The sequence below is a fragment of the Bactrocera neohumeralis genome, unplaced genomic scaffold (assembly GCF_024586455.1).
Source record: "Bactrocera neohumeralis isolate Rockhampton unplaced genomic scaffold, APGP_CSIRO_Bneo_wtdbg2-racon-allhic-juicebox.fasta_v2 cluster09, whole genome shotgun sequence".
NCBI lineage: Eukaryota > Metazoa > Arthropoda > Insecta > Diptera > Tephritidae > Bactrocera > Bactrocera neohumeralis.
The window spans coordinates 27,599,968-27,615,628 of record NW_026089622.1 but is presented as its reverse complement, the minus strand read 5'-3'; the positions used below and the strand labels follow the sequence as shown (position 1 = coordinate 27,615,628).

Sequence of the window (15,661 nt, the reverse complement as noted above, 5' to 3'; positions counted from 1 at the left end):
AGCATTAATTTGTTTTATTTGTGTAAAAAAACATATTTTGATATGCTAAATTTAATGTTAAATATGCATCTTTTGAAATGGATAGAAAAAAAACACAAAATTTATTCATTTTATAACAAATAAACGAGTCGGAATTTAATAGAACTAGGTGTATGAAAACTTTATTGGTCCACTGTATTTCATGATGCATTTATGTATGCTAAAGATTGCAGTGTTTTTGCACAAAAACTGTAATAATAATTAAAAAAGAAAAAACAAAACGGTTTAAAAATTTATAGTACCGAACTGTTTTAAGTTATGGCTTTATTTTGCGATTTTGGCGGACATATAATTAGTAAATAAAAGTCCCCTGCCTTCTATATTCACCTATGTGTTTTAAAACACATCTATTTAAAATTCATAAAGATTAATACAAATTTAAGTATTTATTTGTAATACTTTTCGACAATTCCCCTTATGCTTAATTAAGCAACAGGCAGGAGTGAGTCTAAAAAAGTAATCTAAGGCAAAACGAAAATATAACACAACAAGTAAGGAAGGGCTAAGTTCGGGTGTCACCGAACATTTTATACTCTCGCATGATAAAGTGATAATCGAGATTTCATTATACGTCATTTATATATTTTTCAAATACCGTATTTTTGTAAAGTTTTATTCCGCTATCATCATTGGTTCCTAATGTATACATATATTATACAGAGAAGGCATCAGATAGAATTCGAAATAGCGTTATATTGGAAGAAGGCGTGGTTGTGAACCGATTTCACCCATATTTCGTACGTGTCATCAGGGTGTTAAGAAAATATTATATACCGAATTTCATTGAAATCGGTATAGTAGTTTCTGAGATATGGTTTTTGGTCCATAAGTGGGCGAGGCCACGCCCATTTTCAATTTTTAAAAAACGCCTGGGTGCAGCTTTCTTCTGCCATTTCTTCGTAAAATTTAGTGTTTCTGACGTTTTTTGTTAGTCGGTTAACGGACTTTTAGTGATTTTCAACATAACCTTTGTATGGGAGGTGGGCGTGGTTATTATCCGATTTCTTCCATTTTTGAACTGTATATAGAAATGCCTGAAGAAAACGACTTTGTAGAGTTTGGTTGACATAGCTATAGTAGTTTATGAGATATGTACAAAAAACTTAGTAGGGGGCGGGGCCACGCCCACTTTTCCAAAAAAACTGCGTCCAAATATGCCCCTCCCTAATGCGATCCTTTTTGCCAAATTTCACTTTAATATCTTTATTTATGGCTTAGTTATGACACTTTATAGGTTTTCGGTTTTCGCCATTTTGTGGGCGTGGCAGTGGGCCGATTTTCCCATCTTCGAACTTAACCTTCTTATGGAGACAAGGAATACGTGTACCAAGTTTCATCATGATATCTCAATTTTTACTCAAGTTACAGCTTGCACGGACGGACGGACGGACAGACAGACGGACAGACATCCGGATTTCGACTCTACTCGTCACCCTGATCACTTTGGTATACATAACCCTATCTCTGACTCTTTTAGTTTTAGTACTTGCAAACAACCGTTATGTGAACAAAACTATAATACTCTCCTTAGCAACATTGTTGCGAGAGTATAAAAAGATAACAAATAAATAAACATGTATATGCATGTTGTTTTACAACAATAATATTCATACCAAAACCAATTTACAAACCTACATAAATAAGTACATAAGTTCATAAAACAAAAAAAAACTGGCAAGTTAACAATTCCGTTTCGCACTCTTCTTCTATACCAAAAATATAGAAGCGTACCTTATGCTTACATACGGCATAGAATCTGCCACTTTGTATATACCCTACTAAACTATTAAATTTTAAACAATTTATCAAAAAAAACAATAAAGGCAAAATTTTCTAATAACTAAGCGGTGCTAAATTTATTTTTAATTAAAACATAAACATACAAAAAGTTCGAATAAACAAAAATTATTAATTCGAAAAACATTCAAATATACGTATTTATATTCTTTTTCGCGCCTATCTGGCATCATCTTTCTACACATATGTTTGAAGCTTCCTGGGCAGCACTTATGTGCTTGCTGTCAAACCAGCTTCTGTTGTATCTCTCTCTTCAATAAAGGAATTCGACCGCATAACACACTTTTCATTTCAATCCGCGTTTATATAATTCATCTTCCGCGAACGCTATTAAACTTCAACATATTTTGGTCCTTCGGGGCAGATATCATCGCATATTAATGATATTGCGAAAATTCGCTATTATTTTCAATATTTTTCCGCATTTTTAATATTAATGATGTCTTCGGCTAAAATTCGCGACTCCGCGCTAAATGCTATCTAACACTATCTAGCAAAGTGGATGCCCTGTCGGTAGGCACTGAGGTAATAACTACTTACATCCAATTGTTGGAGGAGCAATGGGTTCGGTTTTGCGTGGCACAACAAGAGGTGGAACTCACATGTGGTGACGAGAACGTTCCCATGGAGGAGCAGGCACGCATACAAGATGAGGAGTGGTACAACACCGCCAAAGCTAACTTGAAACGCCTGTGCGCAACTCAAAGGCAGCAGACATTGCAAACTACCGTTCCTGATTCAATTGCTCCTGTACCGCTTCCAAAGCTACAGTTGGCGTCATTTAGTGGTGATCCCACTCAATGGCTTCCTTTTCATGATGCTTTTTGCTCACTTATTCATACGAATGTTAATTTGTCGGACGGACAAAAATTACACTATTTACGAAACTGTTTGAATGGGGAAGCATTCGATTTGGTGAGTAGCTTAGCAGTATATAATAGCAAATACACTGAAGCTTGGGACTTATTGACCGCGAGGTACAAGGTCATGCGTGTCATGGTGGACAGCCACATCAAAGCATTCATGGCAATTGGGAGGGCAGCCAAGGATACAGCTAAGGGAATAAAGGAAGTACTAAATTCTATACTTCAACACGTTGGTGCACTACGTGCACTCGAACGACCAGTCGAATTCTGGGATGACTGGCTTGTTAACCTAACCGTTTCAAAGTTAGCACATGAAACCCGTAAGCAATGGGAGTTATCGCTCGTCATGGATGATCTACCATCCTTCTCCGTTCTTCGAGAATTTCTTGAAAACCGCTCACGCTCACTGGAGATGGTACCATTACTCAACACTACCGCAAAGACAACAACAACAACAAAGAATGTTTTCCATACGGCATTTACAGAGCCAGAAGTAAATATCGCTACATCAGCCGCTACAAAGGGGCCGCATTGTTCTTTTTGCAATGGTGATCATAAAATCTACGTTTGCTCACAGTTCAGCCAACTCGACTCCAAGGGTAAACTAACTGCTACTACGAGGTTAGGTACGTGTATAAATTGTCTCAGCAAAGGGCATAGCCTCGCTAACTGTCATAGCATATCGTCGTGTCGCATATGCCAACGACATCATCACATCTTACTTCACGAAAACTTTACCAATCAACCGGCAAAGCTTAATACTCTTTCAAATGAACAACGTTTAAATGTAACTGCACACTACGCCGACGCTGATCGCGTCATACTATTAGCAACCGCCGAAATTATGGCACAAGATTATACCGGGTTGGCAACCCGCTCGCGCACTTCTTGACAACGGCTCGCATGCCTCGTTCGTCACCGAGGCGTGTGTCCAACGCCTTCACCTTCCCAGAACGCTGTCATCCGTTCACGTCACTGGGATTGGGTCACTACAAGGAGGCCGTGCAAAGGGAGTTACATTCTCCATATCAACGCGAACGCTTGATACTAAATTTCAAGTAAGTACGCTCATCTTACCGAAAATTATTAACGATCTTCCAACCTCCACTTTACCGACGACTTCTTGGCCGCATCTTACGGATTTGCCACTAGGCGACCGCAATTATTCCCAGCCCGGACCAATAGACATTTTAATTGGAATGGATAAAATGGACAAATTTCTACTACACGGACTCCGTAAGGGTGAACGGGGCACACCAATGGCATTCCAACCTTCATTTAACTCAACTCATCCACAAGTTTTGGGAACTCGAAGAACTACCCGCCCGCAAATTCTTTCCACCTGAAGAATCTATGTGTGAGAACTATACAACGATACGACCGAGCGTGTATCGGATGGTCGCTTCATCGTGCGTTTACCTTTGAAGAAAAACGTATTGATAGGTGAATCGCGAGAAGCAGCTATTCGAGCATTACTCCGCATGGAAAGAAGATTTGCAGCTACCGAACAACTTCGTAAAGAGTATACTGTATTTATGGATGAACTCACCTCTATGGGACACATGGAACCAGCTGAGACGACAACAGATAAACTCTACTATATGCCACATCATGCGGTGGTAAAGACCACAAGTCAAACAACGAAACTTCGAGTAGTTTTCAACGCATTTATGAAGTCAACCTCTGGGAATTCTTTAAACGGCCCTCATGTTAGGCCCAGAGCTACAACAAGATCTATTTTCTATTTTGGTTCGCTTTCACACTCACCGTTTCGGAATCATAGCCGATATCGAAAAGATGTACCGCCAAGTTTATGTCGCTAAAGAGGACACAGATTATCAACGCATAGTTTGGCGTTCGAATCCAGCAGATCCAGTTCGTGATTATCGTCTTTTAAGGGTCACTTATGGAGTCGCCTCAGCATCACATCATGCTGTTAAGTCAACTCGCTTTATTTCAAAAAAACGTTTCCCACGCCCTCTCTGAAAGTGGGTTCGAACTACGCAAATGGGGAACTAATTCTCAAATGCTTAGAGATATGATATCACACGCATTTAAACAAATTTCGCATCTCTTAGCCGATGAAGACCAAATGCGCACTCTTGGTACCATATGGCATACAAACAACGATTGGCTTTCTATAGCAGTGAGTTTTAACGACCTGCCTCCTAAACTTACAAAGCTCCGACTCAGGTAAGGTATTCGATCCACTGGGTTTGATCGCGCCTGTACAATACGCTCTAAGATTTGGTTACATAAACTTTAGCGCTCAAATGTGGATTGGGAGGAACCAATTCCTTCAGAAATTGCGAGGGACTGGTTGGCACAGTTGGTTGGTAGCGAAAAGAAGAAACGACTGGCGCGCTGTTGTTAACTCGGCTATAATCGCGTAAGCGGTGTCTACGCCAATTAAGAAGAAGAAGAAGGTTGGCACATCGTCGTGAAATACCGCAACTATCAGAGCTAAAACTAAGCCGCTGGTTAGGAACTAGCAAAACTTCTGACTCTCAGTTTTTCCTTATTTTTACCGACGCATCAGAAGTCGCATACGCAGCCGCACTTTATTGTCGCACACAATTTCCGGACGGTACGATTAAGGTTGTACTAGTAGCAGCGAAAACAAGAATAACACCTCTGAAAACTATTTCGTTACCACGACTCGAGCTTTGTGCAGCTCATTTGGGAGCAAAGCTAGTGAAGCAAGTTCAATCAAATCTGAACCACACCTTCTCAAAATTATACGCATGGACGGGCTCAATGATTACCTTAGCGTGGTTACAAGGCAGCCCTAGTCGTTAGTCAGTATTCGGGGCCAATCGCGTCGCTGCAGTACAAGATGTTCTACCAGCAACGCACTGGAGGCACTTTGTGTCAGAGCACAATCCCGCTGATTACGCTTCAAGTGGCATATTACCATCGCAGCTTCTCACACATCAACTTTGGTGGCATGGTCCGCAATGGCTACATGAGAACAACAGTAGCTGGCCGATTTCTGCAGAATCACACACTACAGATCTCGAGCTAAAATCCAGCAAGGCTGTAACATTGCTGACGCTAACTACCGACGATTGAGATTTTTTGACGAAGTATCATTCATTCAGCAAACTTAAACGCATCACCGCTTATTTATTACGCTTCATCAATAACGCAAGGGCTAACGCCGGGATACGGAAGTCCGGCAGCTTGTCCTGCGCTGAAATTCAAAACGCTGAAACAGCATTAGTAAAGTATACTCAATTTATTGTTTTTAAAAAGGAAATTTCTAATTGCAGAGAAAATAAGCCAATACATCCACGAAGCAGTCTAGAAAAGATTGTAGTCTTGCAATCTTTTCTAGACGCAAATGGTATCCTACGAGTAGGAGGCTGCATCAAAAACGCACCGCTTTCGGATTATGTTAAGCATCCTATAATAGTCTAACAAAATCTACAAAGGCATATAGTACATATCGTCACCTGAAATGCAAAATAACGTATCATCAAAAAATTCAAAATTGATTTTTTTACTGATTACGATTCACCACATCATATTACATACATATGTGTCGCAAATTTTAAGATTCTGCGATCAAAAATACCCAAGCTATAATAAATATTCAAAAAAACGTATCATCAAGTGCTTTATTTCGTTAAACAAAATAACGTATCATCACTCAAGTATGTAAATATAACAGTGTTTTTTTTATATCGAAGTTAGCCTTCATTTATTGTTTATGCTTATTTTTAGTGATTAAGTTCACTGTGCTTTGGTTAGTTTAGGCTACATCGTTGATCGAACGTGGACTACTATATACATATATGTAGTCCTTTGTGAGGCCATAGAAAAGAAGAACTCCTGTGTTCGAACTTATAAATTAACAAAACGCTTCCCGCCAGGTGGGATGTCTGAAGGTATGCGCCCCCAAGTGATTAAGTCCTGACCTCCCTAACGCAAGACAGCCAAGAAGGAAGTGTTGAATTATTTCCACCTAATCGTCTTCCATACAGCTTCTGCAGATGGCGTCTGGTAGGATTCCCAGCCTTACTGCGTGGAAGCCAATAGGGCAATGGCGTGTTTCAAGCCCCAAAACTAGGGAAAGGCTGCCTTACTGAGGACAAAGAAATCACTAGATCTCATGCGAACGATCTTGGGACAAAAGACTCTTTCAACAGCGTTTGTAAAAATTGTGGCCCAGCAGTAATAGAATAGGATACGGGAGCACAGATCCGCTCCCATTCTACCGATAGCGATTCTAGGGGACCTCTTCTTGCTAGCTCATGTTTCCTGCGATTCCGCTGTGGTTTGGCACTCATATCATTCTTATCACAAAGGCACTCAATGCTATTGATAGCGAGGTTAGGTCTTCGATCAGCTCTGAATTCTCTCATTCTTAATGAGTTAAAGGATGGAATCGTCGCTCTGCTATCTGAGTCGATGGTCACTCCTCTGAAGGAAGCTGCACTCCGGAGTAGTAAATCTACTGCTACCTTAATGGCTCCAATCTCGGCCTGGAAGACACTGCAATACTTAGGAAGTTGGAGAAACTGGATTTGATAGAGAGCTCCTGACAGTAGACCCCTCCACTTTTGTCCCATCCGTGAAGAAGCTCCCTGTCCCTTTTCTCTAACGGCTTCTTCCCACCCACAACTCCTTCGGTATATGAGTAGAGAAGGAGCCGCCAGAGTTCGGTTCAGCGACTCCATGCTCCAAGTGATCAGACCCGTGCTTTTTTAGGAATTCAGCAGCCTATTCTTTTGCAAAATTTAAGAATAACTAAGAAGAAATGGCAACATCTGCAGGACCTAAAAGCTTTAATTCCAGCAGACTGTTATTACTTGTATGATAATATACATTTTGAATAATTAGTTTTTCACTAAATAATAATTAAACATTATCCTCATTTTTTAGCTCGAAATATTTAAATTTTTTCTGGTTCTTATGTACATATTAATAATAAAAATAACATGAAATATGAAAAACTTGCAACTGTTTTTATTTAAAATTAAAAAAAACTATTGATATTAAAATTTTTAATTTTTATACAAATTTGGATTGATCATACGTTATTTTGTTTCAGAAATGAAATTTCAAAATAACGTAAGACACCTACTATAAAATTTGCTTAATTTTTTTATTATTTTTTTTCTAAAATATACTTATAGGTTCATGTTAATTCAGATTTGAAAATTTTGTTTCAATATCTCAAGTGGTTTTCTTTTTATACGGTTTTTTGCTTCTCCTGTAAGCCTACGAAAAGTGATGTTACGTTATTTTGCATTTAAGGTGACAATATGCTCATTTATTTGCATGAGTACTAGTGCAATGCATCTCGAAATTGCTGGAGACCTTTCTTCAATTGCTTTCATCGCTGCTTTCAAACGTTTTACTAACCGGAGAGGGTACTGTCAGCACATTTACTCTGACAACGGCACTAACTTCGTGGGTGCTGAAAAGGAATTACGATTAGCCTATGAACGCTGCATTCGCGATGAAAGAGTGTCACCATATTTCGCAAACGCCCAAATATTTTGGCATTTCAATCCTCCAAACGCCCCTCACATGGGTGGCTTCTGGGAGGCTGGTATAAAACGTATCAAATATCATCTTAAGCGGGAGTTAGATACTTCGCTTCTAACTTACGAAGAATTTGCAACAGTACTGACTGAAGTTGAAGCCTGTGTAAACTCGCGTCCTATTTGCTTTATTCCTACAAATGTAAATGACTTTGAAGTCCTCACTCCTGGACACTTCATAATTGGTGAACCGCTAAAGGGACTTCCCGACCCTGACGTTGAGGTCTTCAAGGGAACTATATTTCAACGTTGGCAAATAATTGTGTCAATTAGACAGCATTTCTGGAATCGATGGCGAGACGAGTATCTTGTAAGTCTTCAACGTCGTTCGAAATGGATACGTTCAACGCCGAATTTGCAGAAAGATGATATCGTTATCATACATGAAGGCAACGCGCCCCCAACTAAATGGAAGCTTTGCCGTGTTATTGGCACTTCCCCAGGGACGGATGGTCAAGTTCGGGTTGTAAATTTGAAGACATCCGAAGGAGAGCTGTTAAGGCCCGTGATCAAGCTATCGCTACTACCAACAAAGGGGGACATATTTTCTATATCATATTCTTAGATTTTAATTAAAATTGTACTTTTTTGAACTGTTGTTCAAGGCGGCCGGTATGTCGCGCCTATATGTCATCATCTTTCTAAACATATGTTTGAAGCTTCCTGGGCAGCACTTATGTGCTTGCTGTCAAACCAACTTCCGTTTTATCTCCCTCTTCAATAAAGGAATTCGACCGCATAGCACGCTTTTCATTTTAATCAGCTTTATATAATTCATCTTCCGCGAACGCTATTAAACTTCAACAATACTTGTACTAAAACATTTACACACATAATCTAAGTCCACATTAGCAATTAACCGGCATACCCCTTGTTCTTTGGCAAACAAAAACAATTAGGATTGCTCTCTAACGAGCTCTCAATTGCTTAATAGTCCTGAAAGACGACAGCACTAATATGCATCAGTGGGCTTAATTTACATTTACTTGCGCATTTGACCCATGTTAATGCAAGTTTGTAATGCAAAAGAATTTCGTGCATTTAGCTGAATTTACCAAATTTGAGTAGGCAACACTGCCCAAAAATGGCTAGTTTCTGCTATTCTTTGATAGATGTCGCTTGAAATCTGCCGCCTTTTTTGTGTTTACAGCTTCAGAGTTAAACAGTTTTTATATTGCTAATTAAATTATGTGCAAGTATATTAACAAAAACAAATTTCAATATTTTTAGATGGCAGAAGATAAACAACGCACAGTTTGCTATCCATTTTTTCAATATTCTTAACTTTTTCGCACACTTTTATTTCACTTTTTTTTAATTTGATGTCCGAATATTTTAATATATAAAAAACTCGGTTGATTAGTAATTAAAAATTCAAAATAAAATATAAATAAAAATAATACCATTGCAAAAAACATACAAAACGAATTAAAGATCGGTATTGTGAGGACTTCTCTAAAGGCATAACTACTCGATCAAATAATGGCCGGTACGTCGTACGAGCTAACTAGAGCCAAAATCACCCAATATCCGTACCCCACATAAAGATAGAAAAAACAAGGTCAGATTCCCTCTGAAAACCTCATATAAAAACACAAATATATGTTCGTAACTTTTCAACTCCGCAGGATGGCTTTCGCCAATAATGATACAAAAATCCTGCTTAAAAAATCTCAAGCTATGTAGCGCGATGCTAAACGTCAAATTAGTGCTTACGCACTTAAACATAAAATATAACAAAAATGTCTCAAAAAGTAAAAAAAACAAGTAAGGAAGGGCTAAGTTCGGATGTCACCGAACATTTTATACTCTCGCACGATAAAGTGATAATCGAGATTTCATTATTAGTCATTTACATATTTTTCAAATACCGTATTTGTGTAAAGTTTTATTCCGCTATTATCATTGGTTCCTAATGTACATACATATATTATACAGAGAAGGTATCAGATGGAATTCAAAATAGCGTTATATTGGAAGAAGGCGTGGTTGTGAACCGATTTCACCCATATTTCGTACATGTCATCAAGGTGTTAAGAAAAAATTATATACCGAATTTCATTGAAATCGGTATAGTAGTTCCCGAGATATGGTTTTTGGTCCATAAGTGGGCGACGCCACACCCATTTTCGATTTTTAAAAAAAGCCTGGGTGCAGCTTCCTTCTACCATTTCTTCCGTAAAATTTAGTGTTTCTGACGTTTTTTGCTAGTCGGTTAACGCACTTTTAGTGATTTTCAACATAACCTTTGTATGGGAGGTGGGCGTGGGTATTATCCGATTTCTTCCATTTTTGAACTGTATATGGAAATGGCTGAAGGAAACTATTGTATAGAGTTTGGTAGACATAGCTCTAGTAGTTTCCGAGTTTTGTACAAAAAACTTAGTAGTGGGCGGGGTCACGCCCACTTTTCCAAAAAAATTACGTCCAAATATGCCCTCCTTAATGTAATCCTTTCTGCCAAATTTCACTCTAATATCTTTATTTATGGCTTAGTTATGACACTTTATAGGTTTTCGGTTTCCGCCATTTTGTGGGCGTGGCAGTTGGCCGATTCTGCCCATCTTCGAACTTAACCTTCTTATGGAGCCAAAAATACGTGTACCAAGTTTCATCATGATATCTCAATTTTTACTCAAGTTACAGCTTGCACGGACGGACGGACGGACAGACAGACATCCGGATTTCAACTCTACTCGTCGCCCTGATCACTTTGGTATATATAACCCTATATCTGACTCTTTTAGTTTTAGGAATTACAAACAACCGTTATGTGAAAAAAACTATAATACTCTCCTTAGCAACATTGTTGCGAGAGTATAAAAAGAAATCGACACTTTTCATACAATATTACACCACAGAGGCTTGAATTTTCAAATAAATAAAATTTCAAAAGCAAGTTAAGGGATCACCACTTACATCACTTACAAAAAGGTAAAGGTCGCTCTTATCCCATCTATCCAAGCGCTCCTCATATGGGTGGGTTATGGGAATCAGCTACACAAAGCATTTATAAAGAATTATCTACTCCACGAATCGAAACCGTTCTCTATTCACGGCACCTCCCTCGCAAGATCCCTCTAATTTCATAGTCCTAATCGAGGGCTAAGGAGTACCCATTCTGGCCCTATATGACGCACACGTGGAGATACTATCCTACATAAGCCGATTTATTTGGCGATAATCCAGAAAAAGCAAGTAATAAATAGTAGTCAGCATAATAATTATCAAAGAAACAACCGCTTTATATTATAACTACGAAAAGCAGGTACAAACTCTCGTAAATGCGCAATATATGGTTTCTTATCGTATGAACGTAAAATCAAATACATTCTAAAATATGTTTAAAACCAAAGCCATTTTCAGCATTTATTCTGACGCCTCGGGTATTCTACTAACAGTACGCCGATATACATTCCATCGCATATACATACACAATACTAGGCAAAATATTCACCTAGGGGGCCCAGGATGTTTAAATGAGTTAAGAACACACCCACTTTATCCCGAAAAACTGGCGCACCCAATAAGACCGCTTAATTCACCACAGCTGATGACAATACATCACATCACAATCAAGAACATCACCACACCCAGCAAGCGGTCACCACATGAAGACATCCCATGCCGCTAAACCAACAAAAAGGATTTGGACAATTCGTCACACACTCATTTTATTGCCGCGCTTGTGGTAAACCTGTGACCTTGAAATTCCCTTTCTCTTTTTCCGGCATCCCTCCCCTCTCCATTGATATATGTACCATCGCTCTAGCTTGTTTAGTTCGCCTGCTGCGTCAAGTTGAGTAGACGTGTGTTTGTAGTGCTCGTCACGAAAATGGAAAAACGAAATCAAGAGCAACGCATCGCGATAAAATTTTGCGCCAGATTGGGCGAAACAGCTTCGGAAACGTACGCTAAAATTGTAAGAGTGTATGGTGATAGTGCTCTTAGTCGTGCCCAGGACCCGGAAACCAAACGCCAAAGCTCACAATGGTTGTCTCCGCTCGCCCCCCCTTCCCGAAAAAAGTTCGCATGAGCAAGTCGGAGGTGAAAACGATGATTATTGCCTTTTTTGATAGCCGTGGAATCGTCCACAAAGAATTCGTTCCACCGGGGAAAACTGTGAATCAAGTCTACTATTGCCAAGTACTCGAAAGATTGCGAAAACGAGTCAACAGGGTGCGCCCAGACATCGCTCGTAACTGGATCCTTCATCACGACAACGCGCCGTGCCACACCGCCCTCAGCGTGTCCCAGTATTTGGCCTCTAAAGGGATCGCCGTGTTGCAACAGCCGCCTTATTCGCCCGACATGTCACCCTGTGACTTTTTGTTGTTTCCTAAAACAAAATCGGTGGTCAACGGAACCCATTTTGAGTCGATTACGGACATCCAAGCGGCCGTGACGAGGGTACACGCGGGTTACGAAGCATGGAAAATGCGCTGGAATCGCTGATTAGCTGCCCAAGGAGTCTACTTTGAAGGGGATGGCAGAGTTGTAGAATATTTTCAAATATACGGTGTTTATGAAATCAGCTCATTACTTAATTGTCATACCTCGTATACATATAAAATTCGCTAATATCCTGATTCGCGAAAACTCGATCGCCTCCACCATTAAATCATCTACGTCATTGGAGTCTCGCCGATATTTAGTTAATTAACTTTATAAAATATTTGGTAACTGTGTAAATATCAATTTATTGTTATAAATAAAATTGTTACCAAAAGAAAACAAAATGTATACAGGCATCTTCTTTTTAACTAAAGCATGGCGTGTGCTCTCAATAAAAGGTGTATTTATTTAATCAATGGCTTTCGCCAATTATGATACAAGCGAAAATCCTGATTCAAGAATTATCTCTACACGGAACAGGCTGAGACGAACAAGTGAAACCTCTTCGCTTAGAAAAGTGGTCCCGACTTGAACTCTGTGGCGCTCTGCTCGCTTGTGGAAAACATATATTTCTAATCGAACCTCTCAAATACTTGACCTAGCAGGAGCAGCAAAATGGTGAGACGTAGCCAGTGCCCACAATCCTGCTGATCTAGGTACAAGAGGGTGCAAACCCCTGGATCTTACCACCACCACGCTCTGGTGGAATGGCCCTCGATGGTTAACCGAGTCCACAGATTATTGGCCACAATCGGCAATGCGCAACATAATCGCCCCAGAAAGTCGAAAAATCGACACCTATCAAACAATAGTGGATGATAATAAGATCCTTGAACGATTTTCATCGTTCCCCCGAAGCCCCAGAGAAGTCGCATATATGCTCAAGTTCATAGAGCAACTTAAACTTAAATTTAAAGGTGTAACTTACACCCATTGCGATACATTGACGCACCAGGACTTACAAAAAGCAAAGGTCGCGCTTATCGCATCAACCCAAACGCGCTACTTCAGTCGCGACACATCATTACTCAGAGAGTCAAAGCCGATAGATAATAAGAATCTAAACCCATTTTTAGACACGAAAGGTCTGCTTCGTGCCAATGGTCGGCTCGCTAATTCAAGTCAGACCTACAACGAACGCCACCCCATCATAATACCTGAGAAATCTCCTTTTGCCAAATTATTCCTGACTTACATTCATATATTAATGTTGCACGCCGAACATCGCCTTATATTATATTCCCCGTCTTAAGCCCCAGATCAAAAAATGCATTTTCATGTGCAAGATCTGCACTATGCATAAGCAAAAAATGCGAACGCAGATTATGGCAGCACATCCACCTGAACGCTGCAATTTCGCTCTGCCTTTCACGACCACAGGTGTCGATTTTGCTGGGCCTTTTCAAATAAAGGCGTCCATGCTAAGATCTCCCACTCTCATGAAAGGCTATGTGGCTGTCTTTGTATGTTTCACGACAAAGGCAGTATATCTTGAGCTGTGTATTACTCTGACGACGGATGCTTTTCTCGCGGCATTTACTCGCTTCGTCGCTCGACGTGGCTTCCCATCCAAAATCATGAGCGATAATGGCAAAACATTCATAGGAACCCAACGAGCCACAGAAGAACAGTTTGTGGATTTCTTAAAACGAGTGTCCCCTGATATCGTACAAAAGTACGCCCCTCAAAGTATCAATTGGCAATTTATGACTCCAAGCGCTCCTCATATGGGTGGTTTATGGGAATCAGCTGTAAAGAGCTTCAAATCTCATTTCAAGAAGCTAGCCAACAGCTATAAATTTAATTATAAAATATATGGGAAAGAATTAAAATTCTCCATCTTAATTTCAGTAGCCGATAGAATGAAGACTATATAAAGGACCTCCACAAGAGGGACCTATGACAAAGTACAGAAAATGCGCCCAAAGTTGGAGATTGTGTCCTGATTCATAACGATTGTCTGCCACCTACTGAATGGCGGCTGGGCCGCATAGAGAAGCTTTATCCAGGCTTCGACGGTCATATTCGCGTAGTCGATCTCTGTACGCAATCAGGAAAGCTAAAAAAACCGCTCGTCAAACTATGCTTCTTACCGACCACCGATAACCGCGAAACGAAAACCGATAAACCGCTAAAACAAACCGAATGTAAAAAAAAATAAGCAAAATTTATATAAATATATATACATATACGGCTGTCAATGTGCCACGCCAAGCGGCTTCCCCAGTTGCAACGTCCCGAACAACCACACCAACGGCGCCTCGGAGTGGAACGGTAGCATTGCCGTCAACACCCACGCTAGTAGCAGAGCCACAGGGATGGGACAACAGCACGACGCCAGCAACAGAGACCGCGTCCGCGCCGCACCTCAAGCCTCTGCAGTGTTGTAGCCACGCTTCAGCAACTGCAGCGAATTCTAGGCTGAAATATTCGCATAGGGGGCCGGGATGGCTAAATGAGCCTTAGTCGCCTGCCCCAAACCTTATCTACACACATCGCTAACACGCTACACTCACCACATTCAGCTCGACATCACCACACCGCAGTCCACATCAATACAACCCACATGTGAGAGCATCTCCCACCCACACAATCACATACACACCACACTCGATTACACGGAGCTGGATGCCAGCCAACAAAAGGGATCGTCCCCGCTGCACAGCAGTTCAGTTTGAATTTACTACTATCGAGCCCGTACATCGCCAATTTCGATCGCCGTCCTGCTACGCATCCTTTTAGTGATCCAGACAGTTGCGTGTCATCATTTACTCTTGTGAACCCTTTCTCCTATTCTAATCCGAGTGATTAAAACAGTGGCGGGCCAGCATTCAAGCATGTGAACTTTTTTTTTTATTTATTTTTATATATTCTAATCCGATTGGTTAAAATATTTGCGTGTCAGAATAAAGCTGGTGAACTATATTCTGCACTAACCCGATGTACATATACATATATATTCTTAATTAATGGATAAAGCATTTGTCGTGTTTAAGCTTTTTTTGAAATAAA

General features: G+C 40.2%; 1 protein-coding gene across 1 annotated transcript; it reads left to right on the top strand.

Annotated features, from left to right (window-relative positions):
* Window positions 1-2,460: 2,460 nt before the first annotated feature.
* LOC126764694 (uncharacterized) lies at window positions 2,461-3,594 on the top strand. Its single transcript, XM_050482346.1, has one exon. It carries the CDS (start codon window positions 2,461-2,463, stop codon window positions 3,592-3,594), a length of 1,134 nt encoding a protein of 377 aa, XP_050338303.1.
* Window positions 3,595-15,661: the final 12,067 nt, after the last annotated feature.